The sequence below is a fragment of the Hyaena hyaena genome, unplaced genomic scaffold, assembly GCF_003009895.1.
Source record: "Hyaena hyaena isolate Hyena2069 unplaced genomic scaffold, ASM300989v1 scaffold_904, whole genome shotgun sequence".
Lineage (NCBI taxonomy): Eukaryota > Metazoa > Chordata > Mammalia > Carnivora > Hyaenidae > Hyaena > Hyaena hyaena.
The window spans coordinates 447,564-461,017 of NW_024081540.1; the positions used below are offsets into that span (position 1 = coordinate 447,564).

Genomic DNA, 13,454 nt, shown 5'->3' on the forward strand with positions numbered 1-13,454 from the left:
TTGTGTTCTTCAGCATTTTATTTTTCTGACAATGCGACAGAGAAACATTTACTTTTGTACTTACTTAAAATTATGGAGAATAACCATGGACAAAATTACCTCATTTTGTCCTAAAATCGCTAATAGGAAAAAAAGGTTTAGTGAAAGACATCAGTCAGTTCCAGCTTCAACACACAATATACTGCCTAGGTGTGCCTGGGTAGCTCAGTTAAACATCCCACTTTGGCCCAGGTCATGTTCTCACGGGTTTGTGAGTTCCAGCCCCGTACTGGGTTCCACTCTGAGAGTGCGGAGCCTGCTTGGGATTCTCTCTCTCTGTCTCTCTGTCTCTCTCTCTGCCCCCTCCCCTGCTCTTTCTCTCTCTCAGAATAAATAAAACTTAAAAAAACAAAATGCTATCTCAGTTTTCAGCCTCAAGTAGAAAGCTTTTCATTGCTGAAGGAGTAATATACATCTGAAATAAAAGTGGCTTACCATTTTGTGATACTTTGTTGTCATATATGTAGCATGGTAATGTGTGCCTTACAGGATTATCAAGGTTCTCCCTAAACATTAAAAGCCATACTTAATTTGTAAAAGGGTATATAGTTGTAGTCAACTCTTGGAAGTGAATAGTCTGTTCTTGCTTCTTTAGTCCTTTTTTGGTAGAAGGTTCAAAAATATTTGACCTATGTCTGTTCTTATGTCCAAGTTTTGACCGTTTATTTTTAAAACCATTTACCTACCATTTTTTCTTGAAGTTTTAGTATGGGTGGTACTTAGAAAGTTTGGAAACCTCATAGAATTACAAAGGAAAAGTAATTCTCAAATCATTCATTTCCTTCATTATCTCTTGGCTCCAACCCTAAATGATTTCAGAGTATTGTCCTCTGATAATTGTGTAGTCTGGTCTCTATTTTCTCACATCTTTCCCTAGCCATTCTTTTGTTCTTCTATGTTATGATTGCTTATAATGTCTTCTTGTTTTATCTTATCCTTATAGTGTGATCTAGTGAGGACTATGTATCTCCTTCCTATTTATTTACTCATAGATTTATTGACACTGCCTACATCTGAAACACTGCATTGGAATATCTGAGTCAGTAGGCATAAGCTTTCATTCTTAGGGAACTTACCAACTAGGGATAAGTCCTTGAATATAGAATGTTAAACCACAAGATCAGGAGCCATGGTTAATTCACTTCCCTGTCTATGCAACCCAGCATGTGATTTCTTTTCTTTTGCATGTACAATAGGTACTGAATGAACACTTATTTGTGATAAATAAATAACTACTATTGAACAAGTAGTTATTTGTCTCTTATCTATATTGTCATATTCCTAATAGTAGATATTGGATAAGTAGGATTTTGCCTACCTGATTGAGAAGTTCTGTATTAAGATGTAACATTCGTTTCATGCTTATGACTTAGCAAACTATTATTCCATTATTTCAAAGGGTTCCTGTGAATCTCAAGTAAGCAATAAATATACTTTATTTAAATTTCTTTAACATTGATTTAATTTTGGGGAGACATGGAGAGACAGAACATGAATGGGGGAGGGACAGAGAGAGGGAGACACAGAATCCAAAGCAGGCTTCAGGCTCTGAGCTGTCAGCAATACCCTGATATAGGGCTTGAACCAACGACCTGTGGAGATGGTGACCTGAGCCAACATCAGACATTTAATTGACAAGGCACCCAGGTGCCCCTAAATATACTTTATTTAAAAAGAAGGAAGGCAGTGGTATTATTTATATGGAACTCTTACAGTATTGATTCTTTCATTAAGAGAGAAAGCAGTCGGGTTAGCTTAGTCGGTTAAGCGTCCGACTTTCGCTTGGGTCATGATCTCGCGGTAGTGGGTTTGAGCCCCGCGTCGGGCTCTGTGCTGGCTGCCAGCTCAGAGCCTGGAGCTTATTTCGGAGTCTGTGTCTCCCTCTCTCTGACCCTCCCCTCTTCACCCTATCTCTCTCTCTCTCTCTCTCTCTCCCCTAGAAATAAATAAAAAAATAAATAAATAAATAAATAAAAAAAGAGAGAGAAAGCAGTCAGTAACCCCAGTCATCTAAAGCATGGTTATATTATTGGCCTTTAACTTTCAAACATGTTACATATTTTCAATGCACAAATAATTATTTAGGTTCAAGAAAGCATTAGAACAAGATACACAATGCAACAGAAAATAGGTACACAGATGAGTTAGATCCAGTTCATGGTTCAAAAAACTTTCAGTATTTTACATGCAGATAATTTCCTTCTCTCACAATGTATTGAGAGCTTGTTCCCACTCTTTACCTGGCAAATTTAACTTACCCATCACATCTTAAATTAGACATCAGATTTCTAGATGGAAGTTCCCTCAACCTCTAGAACAGATTTCTTCTTTACATTTTTATGGCACTCTGCATTTATCCTATACAGCACTCAATATATTTATAACTCCATTATATTTAGAAATATTTAGTGTCTGTATCCTGACTAGATAATGAACATACAAAAGGCTCAACACACCAGGAAAGTGTCTGGCACACAGTATAAGCTCAATAAGTGGTTACTGTATGCAGTAAGTCTTAATATATAAAAGATGATGTCAGGGAGCAGGAGGGAGAAAAACAGAGTGTTGGGAATGTAATGGAAACTGAAAGTACATTTAATGTGGGAGCTTAAAAAGGTTCTCTGGAAAATTACAAGTTTTTCTTAGAGGATGTACATGATTGCTGCATGTGCAGCTTCGTAGACTCACCTAGAGGGATGATACACAAAAGATTGGTGGAACACAAATGATCAAATGATCGGGGCCACTGTATCCATAGACAGAGTAGACACTGTGCCCAGAGTCCATGACATTTTAAGGTACCCAGAGAATATTTTAAAATTTAATTTCTTAATCAAAAGAAAAAATGAATATAATCATAATATATAAAAATCCAGTGTATGCCAATGTAAGCATAGAATGTAATTTTAATCATTTTTTATGGAGGAAGGAACCCCAAAAAGGCAATAGTGCCCAGGGCTCATGACAATCAGAATGCAGCTGTGGGAATAGTATTTGTTATGTAGTAGATACGATTTGGGCTAGAACTTGGAAAGGAAATAGAGGACCTAATGTTGAGAATGCAGGTCGGCCTCAGGTCACAGAGACCCCAAATGCCAGGCTGGGGAAGTTCTTCAAATTTTATTTCCTTCAGAGACTTTTGTGTCAATTTCTTGCTTACAGGAGGGCTTTAGGAAGAGAATTCTTGCAGAAAGAAATAGGATGGGTTGTCTTAGAAACAGGGTGATCAATCAAGGGCCTTCTGCATTAAGTTACATGAGGGTTAAAGAAATTATAGTAGGAAAACACAAAGGGATGGATATTATAGAGATTCAGGTATATATGTTTACTCATGCATTTAAAAATTTTTAATGTTTTATTTATTTCTGAGAGAGAGAGAGAGACCGTGTGAGCAGGGGAGGGTCAGAGAGAGATGGAGACACAGAATCTGAAGCTGGCTCCAGGCTCTGAGCTAGCTGTCAGCACAGAGCCAGATGTGGGGCCCGAACCCATGAACCCATGAGCCGTGAGATCATGACCTGAGCTGAAGTCGGATGCTTAACCGACTGAGCCACCGAGGCGCCCCTGTTTACTCATGCATTTTAGATCATATGCAGAAAAGCCCCTTTTCCCGATAGAAAATTTCCCAAGTCGTGATTAGACATGTGCATTCCTTCTGATTATAAATTCCATCTGAGGAGAAGGGACTGTGTCAAACTTACTGTTGTATCCTCAGGGCATTGTAGATGGAAGCATGCAAGAAAACAAGAGAGTTAGACTCCTGTCAAAGTGTTAAAACTATTATAACTAGTACTAGGTCCTGACCAAGCCATCCTTATCATTACAGTCAATGCCCAAAGCCTAAGCATATGACAGATGACTTCCAATTGATTGATGCTTAAGTTATTCTGCTGTATTGTATACAGTATAAAAATATATTAATTATTACTTATTTTAATTTTAAGTGATTATTAATTTTTATAAAAGTTGAGCAGTCTTTGCCTATTGTCTGTAATTATGTATTCATAATCATAACTTGTATACTTACATGCGGCATTAACTCATATACAGAGGAAGTTATAATGACATAAAACCATGCAATGTGCATTGATACAGTTGTGTTGTATGTAGTTATAATGACATAAAATGACACATGTAGTTAATAATAACATAAAACCATGCAATGTGGGGACAGTTATGTTGTATGTACATTTGTTAGCTTTCTAAGTGGGTAATTTGCACACTTAGGATATAATAAGCCCTGTGCTAGAAACACAAGTATCACAAATAATGGGTGCTAGCACCTAACCTAATAGGAAGGATAAGGCAAATCCTTACTAACGAGAGGTGATGTTTGCATCAAGTCTTGAAAGAATAAATGCTAGCCAGGCAGATCAAAGCAGAAAGGCATGTAAAATTTTAAAATTCTAGAAATTAGTCTTATACTTAAAAGACTTTATTAACCTTTTGGCATAACAGTTTCTATGGAATGTGATAATCATCTTATGTATCACTGTTCAGTCATTTCCATGTTTGTTCAGAATAAGGAGAGGAAAGAAGCATAAAAAGCAGTGCAAGAGTTGGGAATTCCCTGATTTTGATGAAGAGGAAGTATATTCATTATGTAATACTGATCGTTACATTAGCTGCCTGTCTATGTTTTAGAGATAGACTTTTTTTGAAGACAGAGGTATGGACTAAGTAAATCGTCCAGGAATTCCCAACTCTGGCTTTTGATTTGATAACTTGAGTATGAAAAATGTTAACGTTGTTAAATCACTGAGATTGTATTTAAAAGTCTTTAAAGAAACAAAATTTTTATCGTACTGAGATTATATCATTCAGCCTATGAAAAATTCATTGTTCTATGCCATAATATGAAGACTGAAAGGTATTAAAATATAGCCATATAATTGGTAATTTTAGGCTCCCATAAATTTATTACCAATATTACTGAATAAATTCAAGATAGAATTTTCAGAATTGAGCCTTATTGACAGTTTGAAAGCACTGAATTGTTCTCCCACATTGTGTTGCAACAATTCTGGTGCTATATTCAAGTGTTGTTATCAAGTTAGGAAATGAGTCTAAGTCGATGTTCCTTTTGAGGTTAAAGGTCTGTTTCTTTCAATCAGTTGAAATTGACAGGCCTCCTGCCATCACCTCCTCCTTAGCCAGGCAGACAGGCCCTAGCAGTCAGTGTGAAAACATCTGTTGAATGGATTTATTGACTAGATCTTGTTTTTTCTCTCCCTTTCTCTATTTTTTTTTTCTTTTTCCATCACACCATTTATTATGTCTCTGACCTGATGAACTTAATTTGTTTACACGTCGTTCTCAGTGTCTCCCTCAATGCTTGTCTCATGTTTCTTTCTACTGTGCTCTTTTCTTGGCAACAGCCCCTCCTGGAGCCCCAGCATACACGTGCGCTCTCAGTGCACCAAGCTCAGCTGGCTGTGGTTGGCATGGATGGATTAGAGAAACATCGTCTTGTCTCCAGGACTCATTCCTCCCCTGCTGCCTCCATTTTACCTCATCCAGAAATGGACTGCCCCCTCCAGCCTGGCTCTGCAACTGGTAGGAATCCCTAAAGACTCTGCCTAATAGGCAGGCTAAATACACCGTTCTTGTGGGATTAAGCAATTTAAATGCTTTGAATAACTCCAATAGCAGAACGCTCGTTTTAACCCAATGCAACCCAAATTTTATGAGGTTATATTGGCCACAAGACAAACAGCACATCTGATAAATCTTGGGCTTAGTATTAATAGCCCCATAAATTGTTATCATTCAGGGGCCTGGAAAATATATCAACAGGTGCATAGGTCCCTTTTGGAAACAAAATCCCTACAACATTCTTTAGCAATGTTCCTCAGTCTCTTCCTCTTAGTAGTCCTGGCCACTAGGAAATTTATGATGCTCAGCTTTATTTGACTCTGAAGAGTGCCTCTCCCCAAGTTTGTCTTTCACGTTGTTTTGTTTGTTTCGTTGTTTTCTTCTGACTTGCCATTTAGATGACTCCTGGGAGACAGTGGTGCCAAGGCAAACCTTGCTTAATGCTATGTGCATTAGTTCCATTTCCATTTATTATGGCACCTCTGGGTGGGCTATTTGACCAATCTCTTCCATTGCCTACAGCTGTGTTATTTTAGAACCTGGCTACAGAGGAAAACAAACCAGATAATTCCAAGGCCAGAGGAAGGTCAAGTCTGGAACGTACACAAAAAAGGGGTGCTATTCCCTCTCCAAAGGAACTATGCTGTAAATATCCATGTGGATAAATACTCCTTTCTGTCTTCACAAGAATAGAGTCCATAAGATATCCATGTTCTGAAACTTGTGGCTGATCAACTGAAAGATAGAATAGCCCTACGGGGCTCATAACTTGGATGCGGCAGGGGAGAATTCATGTGTACCTTCTCTCAAAGACTCTCACAGGTTATTTGATTTATTTTTGAATCAATTTTCAAGACTCAGAGTTTGTTTTTGTGGCTTCAGTGACCTCATACAACCCTTTGTGCTTGGAAAAGTTAAAACACTTTCTCTAAAATCGCATTCCCAAGTCTTGATATCATCTTTATTTAAAAATGAATGAATGGAATGGCCAAGTTTTTTAACTTTGATGGACATCTTTAATACATGTGCAGAGGAACTACTTTTTGTAAGGTGTTACACCACAGGCCAACGTTCCACACGAGGAGTTACGGTCTGGTATATTTGTATGCATTTCTCGCACCACATTAGCTACTGCCTCAGATCCTTCTATTTCTTACAGCATAGCAGACCTGCCCTGATATCACAGACACCCAGGACTGTAGCCCAGTGTCAGCAGAATCTGCTTGGATAAGTTGTCCCTGGTTCTGTCCTTGGTCTTCAGAGAGTTTTTCTCAAGACCAAATGTTTGATGTAGAGGAATACTGTTTGTAGCTATTCAGATCGATAGCCTTCAAAATTACATTCTTCTAAATTCTTTTTCTGAAATTTTTAAAAAATTTAGCCATACGTTTTCAGAGAACACAGAACAGTGATCATCCTATCATAGTGACAATTCCATTCACTCAAAATTATTTCCTTCGTTTAAAAGTGAACTTCATTATATACTTTTGTGGTGCTGTTCCCACACTATGTTGTCTACTACTGAAATCTATTAATTGAGTTTCTTTTCTTGGTTAAAAGGGGTGATCCTTTCCTGACATGCTTTGGTTTCCTCTGCTTTTATATGTTCCTTTAATATGAATAAAGCAAGATTTCTGAATATTAGAATACTACAAGCTTGAGAAAACAGTGTTGCCAGATGGACAGGGTTGGAGGCCTTAGAAAAATCCAGGGGAAAGGTAGACTATAACACTACTAACATAAGCATGACAAACAACCTAATCATTCAAACCAAAGACTGGATCATTTCAGATAAGTAGTTTCTTTCTCATAATGTCAGCAACACAAATAGGGAAATGAGCTTGAAATTATTTTCATATTTAATGGACTTAATGAAGCACACTTCTTGCCTAAATGATTATATAAACTTATATTTTTTAAAAAAGGATTTTATATTTAATAGACATTCAGTAAATTTTAATTGAATCAGTAGAGATTAATTTGCATAGTATATATATATATATAATATATGTACATACAATCATAAACACTTAGGGTTAATAGTTCAAATTTGAAAACACTGAAAGGAAAGTTGCTTTGTAATCATTGTTCCAGTTAAATAATGACCAAGTGGGGCTGTCTGGGTGGCTCAGTCGGTTGAGTGCCCAACTTTGGCTCAGGTCATGATCTCACATTTCATGAGTTTGAGCCCCTCATGAGGTTCTGTGCTCACAGCTTAGAGCCTGGAGCCTGCTTCAGATTCTGTGACTCCCTTTCTCTCTGCCCTTCCCCCTCTAGTTACTCTGTCTCTGTCTCTCTCAAAAATAAATTAAAAAAATAAAAAATAAATAAATGACTAAGTGATTTTAATATTATATACTTCAGTAGAGAAAAATTTTATTTTCTCACTTGATCTTAAAAATGTTGCATCCTAACATTTAAGTTCTTAAAGTGGCTCAATAAGTTTTAAAAATATATATATACAAAATGTGTTATTTACGTGTATACTAATAGTCCCTCCTCCATTGTCATTAGGATTAAAAATACACCTTTGATTGGTAACTTTGATTTAGTGCTTTTCCAAATCCAAAGGAAACGAAATGCACCATCTTTGCTATTCCTCATATTGTTTAATCCAAACTTCCCCTGTAATTTCCATTCCCTTTGAGAATCTTTGAGATGTACATGATCTCAAAATTCATTTTAGTATTTCTTTGTTTTCTTTTTTTTAAAACTTGTTTCATATTTATTGATTTTTGAGAAAGAGAGATACAGAGCACAAGTAGGGGAGTGGTAGAGAGAGAGACAGAACCTGAAGCAGGCGCCAGGCTCTGAGCTGTCAGCACAGAGCCTGACATAGGGCTTGAACTCATGAACCACAAGATCATGACCTGAGCCAAAGTCGGATTTTTGCTAAATCTCACTAAATTGACTGAGCGACCAAGGCACCCCTCATTTTAGTATTTCTAATTATCTTGATTTCGAGATGAACTATTAAGATTTTCATTTTAGTATGTTTGAAAAGTATGTTTAAGCACTAAACTCCTTTTTTTTGACTTTTAAACATCTGTTATAGATACATTAAAAAAAGTAAAAAGTGACATTCAAGTATATTCTTCAGGAACATTTAACTTTTTTCAGGAGAAAGGTATATAATCTCACATGCTCAGTAGGTGTTCCTCTAAAAAGTAAGGAGCAGAAAATGAATACATGTAAAGGTAGGTGATATACTTAAATCCATTCTGTAAGAGCTGTGCTTTTTGCCATAATTAAAAAGCTATTTAATACTTAACTCACGTAACTGTAACTTTCAAGGTACATCTTTCAAACTTTCATCATACCATGTTAGTTTGAAGGCCTAAGGTGGGATTTCTTCTACTTCCTTTTTAGCTATCTGATATTCTGATAAGATGATTTACATTTATAAGTCTTAAAAATTCTTTTTATCTACTCAGAGACACAATGTAGCAAATTTTAAACATTTATTTTTAAATATTTCATTTGTTTGCTGGTCTGATCACATTTCACACTTAATTGCACTAATACTTTAAGTGTACTTGTTAAAAGATATTTTAACAGGTATTATAGGTGTTAGCATATAAGGAGTACAGTAGATATAGAAGTAAAAAGCACAATAAGCCTTATGGATAGACTAGAATTGTGAATAGAAAGTATAATAGCCATTGTAGGTATGAAGTGGAAGAAAGAAATCGCCCTTGTCTCGCCAGGCGTGATGGCACGCACCTGTAGTCCCAGCTACTTGGGAGGCTGAGGCAGGAGGATCGCTTGAGCCCAGGAGTTCTGGACTGTAGTGCGCTGTGCCTATTGGGTGCCTGCACTAAGTTCGGCATCAATATGGTGACTTCTCGGGAGCGGGGGACCACCAGGTTGCCTAAGGAGGGGTGAACCTGCCCAGGTCGGAAACAGAGCAGGTCAAAACTCTCGTACTGATCAGAAATCACCCTTGTCTCAAGATAACCCTTTTTATCCATTTTAGTAATTCTACTCATTTCAAGTCTTTTTTTCTAGCCCCATATTTTTTTTTCCTTGCCATATGGAGTTTAAAAAAAAGGTCATATAACTATTTATACATGCCTAATCTTAACTACTAGATCACAAATTAAATATAATAAAATGAAATTGTTGGCATCTGAAGTTCGAATGACCATAGCATTCGACCATAGCATGGGTCGAAGTCAGAATGGTAGTCCTGACCCTGGAGATGGCAAGAAGGATGACAAGGATAAGAAAAAAGAGCTATGAACCTTCTGTACCAACTAGAGTGGGGAAAAAAAAAAACAAAAAGAAAAAAGAAAACCACAACTTTGGTTGTGGTTAAGCGTCCAACTTTGGCTCCAGTCATGATCTCACAGTTGGTGGGTTTGAGCCCCACATCGGGCTCTGTGCTGACAGCTAGCTCAGAGCCTGGAGCCTGCTTCGGAGGGAGCCTGCCTCCCTCTCTCTCTGCCCCTCCCCCACTCACACTCTTATCTTTCTCTGAATAAATGTTAAAAAAAATTAAGAAAAAAAAAAAAAAGGAAAACAAAGGGACCAGATGCTGCCAGTAATCTGCCACTGGTGATACTTCACACTCAGTGCCAGTTAAAATTATTGAAGTTAGAGAGAATTGAAGACTGCCCTCCCCTGGAGGAAGAATTAATTAGAAATCAGGAGTAAATGAAGCCTTTATAAGAAAATAAAGGGGGGAGGTAAGATCAAGGTGGATGATCTGAGGGGGCCCCAATGTCAGTAGGAACCTTGGAAGAGATCATTGATGACAATTATTCCATCATGTCTGCATCTGTCAGATCAGAACACTACATCAGCATTCTCACCTTTGTAGATAAGGAGCTGCTGGAACTAGGCTGCTTGGTCCTACTCAGCCATAAGGCACATGCTGTCATAGGGGTGCTCACAGATGACATGGATCCCTTGGTCATAGTTATGAAGGTAGAAAAAGCCCCTCAGGCAACCTATAATGATATTGGGAGGTTGGACAAACAAGTCCAGGAAATTAAAGAATCTGTGGAGTTTCCTGTCACTCATTCTGAATAGTATGAAGAGATGGGCATAAACCCCTTACAGGGGTCATTCTCTATGGTCCACCTGATATAGATAAAACCTTATTAGCCAAAGCAAACCAAACCTCAGCTACTTCCTTGAGAGTTGTTGGTTGGCTCTGAACTTATTCAGAAGCACCTAGGTGATGGGCTCAAACTCATTAGGGTATTGTTTCAAGTTGCTAAGGAATATGTACCCTCCATTATGTTTATTGATGAAATTGATGCCACTGGAACAAAAAATTATTCAAATTCTAATGGTGAAAGGGAAATTCAATGAACAGTGTTGAAACTGTTGAACAATCTGGATGGATTTGAGTCAAGGGATGACATGAAAGTTGTCATGGCCACAGACTGAATAGAAACTTTGGATCCAACACTTATCAAACCAGGCCGCATTGACAGGAAGATTGAATTCCTCCTACCCAACAAAAAGACTAAGGTGTACATCTTTTAGATCCACACAAGTAGGATGACACTGGCAGATGCTGTAACCCTGGAAGACTTGATTATGGCTAAAGATGTCGTCTCTGGTGCTGACATCAACACAATCTATATAGAAGCTGGTCTGATGACCTTGAGAGAATGTAGGGTGAAAGTAACAAATAAAGACTTCAAAGCATCCAAAGAAAATGGCTCTTTATAAAAAATAAGAAGGTTCCTCTGATAGGCTGTATCTCTAGCTGACTGCATTTGCCTTCAAGGAAATGGTTGAGCGTTGTCCCAACACCTCAGAGGGATGAGGTTGGGGAAGTTACCCAGAGGAACCCATGTTCCAGTTTATCTTTCTTAGCAGAACCTCTTGTGTACATTTTTAGTGTGATGTGTAGGATGCCTACTGGGCTGCCTTCATCTATCTGTTAGTTCCATAAAGTGCTCTCTCCTCAATAAAGTGTGCTTGTACGACAGAGAGAGAGAGAGAGGAAAGGAAAGGAATTGGTGGCACCTAGATCATAATAAACATTCAATGACTGTTTATTGCATTTATATCTTTTGGGAAAGCTATCATGCTATATACTTTGGTATCATGTTAAATCTCCATCCTTTGGCCCTGCAAGATATTTAATAAATGTTGTTAAGCAGATACCCTGAGAAGGTGTAAAATCTCAGGCAGTTGCCAGAAAATATATAAAGTTGAAATTTAAGAAATAGGTATCAGGCTCAGGAGTTTTAGGTCTAAAGATTCTAGACTGAACGTTCTTGATAGACCAAAGAAGTCTCAGCCTAACAATGTCCTATGAAACTAGGTAGAAACTTGAAGACAAGAATGGACTCTATGACAAATGACTTAACTACATGTAATGATTAAGAAAAGGGAAGGATACGCAGTAGGTGCTTCAAATACTTATTTAATAAAGCTGAAAGCCAGAGAAAGTCCAAGCATATCTACAAATTTATAGAAAAAATTTTTAGACGGGAAATAAACTCCTAGAGTTTAAAATGCAGGTAAAGACTTTAAGTTAAGACTCCTCTGTGTATTTTCCCAAGTCCTAATTTTAAATCTTGTCCCATTGATCAAGACAGAGATTGATCCATTGGCTTATGTTGCAGATTGTAACCAGTAGGGCAGAAAGGGTCAAAGAAAAGTAGAATTCCATATGAATCCCAAAGAGAGGGACAAAAGCTTATTCCTCATCCTAGAAGTATTTGTTTCTGAAATAAAGAAAAAAAGAAAGAGAGGAAAGGAATGGAGATGAAGGATGAGGCTAAAGTCTCACCTTCCACTCTACCTGTTAACACCTCATTGCTACCTCATTAAGATGAGTAAGTGGAGGTTTAGAGTTCCAAACTTTTATTTATTTCCCCTTAAATTTAAATGTCTTTCCAAGAGCTCCCGAACTTTTATTATAATTTCCAGATACTTGGCAATAACTTCCAGCTACCATAGCTTGTTTTAAAATATTTTTTTTGCAGCAGCTTATGGAGAAAATGTTGTTAAAAGAGGAGCAATACTGTGGAGCTAAAGTTAGATATGTCAAGAGATGAAAAAGATTAAGCAACTTAATGATTAGAATCTCTAGTCTTGAAAAATATGTTTTTAAAATGTGAGAGATGCTGTATTTTTGTGTCTGTTATCATTAATATGTCTTCTTTGTAGTATGAAATTGTAGTTGAAAATGTATTAAACCTCCAACAAGAGGATATATCAATTGTAAGTATATATGTACCCAAATACATAAAACAGATAATAACAAACCTAGAGAAAATAATCCATAGTAATGCAGTAATGGTAGGGGACTTTATCACCCCACTTACATTAATGGACAAATCATCCAAACAGAAATTCAACATGGAAAGGGTGGCTTTGAATGACACACTGGACCAGACAGATTCTATAGACATATTTAGAACAATCCAACCTAAAACAGCAGAATATGCATTCTTTTCTAGGGCACATGGAGCATTGTCCAGAGTAGATCACATATTAAACCACAAAAGAAACCTCAACAAATTCAGAGAGATCAAAACGTCATACCCTGTATCTTTTCTGACCACAATGGTATGAAATTAGAAATCAACCATGAGAAAATATCTGGAAAGACCACAGATACATAGAGATTAAATAACATGCTACTAAACAATTAATGGGTCAACCAAGAAATCAAAGAAGAAATCAAAAATTACATGGAAACAATTGAAAAAACACAACATTCCAAAACTTTTGGGATGCAGCAAAAGCAGTTCTAAGAGGGAAGTTTATAGTAATACAGGTCAACCTTAAAGCAAGAAAAGTTGCAAATAAGTGACCTAACATTACACCTACAGGATCTAGGAAAAGAA

General features: G+C 37.2%; 1 protein-coding gene and 1 pseudogene across 1 annotated transcript in view; both read left to right on the top strand.

Moving 5' to 3' along the window:
• The window catches only part of HDAC9 (histone deacetylase 9), a 718,836-nt gene that overhangs the window by 433,871 nt on the left and 271,511 nt on the right, over nucleotides 1-13,454 (top strand). The window contains exon 13 of the mRNA XM_039220715.1: nucleotides 5,418-5,595. Within this exon, the coding sequence (XP_039076646.1) occupies nucleotides 5,418-5,595 (178 nt within the window). The remainder of the gene's footprint in view (nucleotides 1-5,417; nucleotides 5,596-13,454) is intronic.
• On the top strand, nucleotides 9,799-11,356 carry LOC120222761 (annotated as a pseudogene).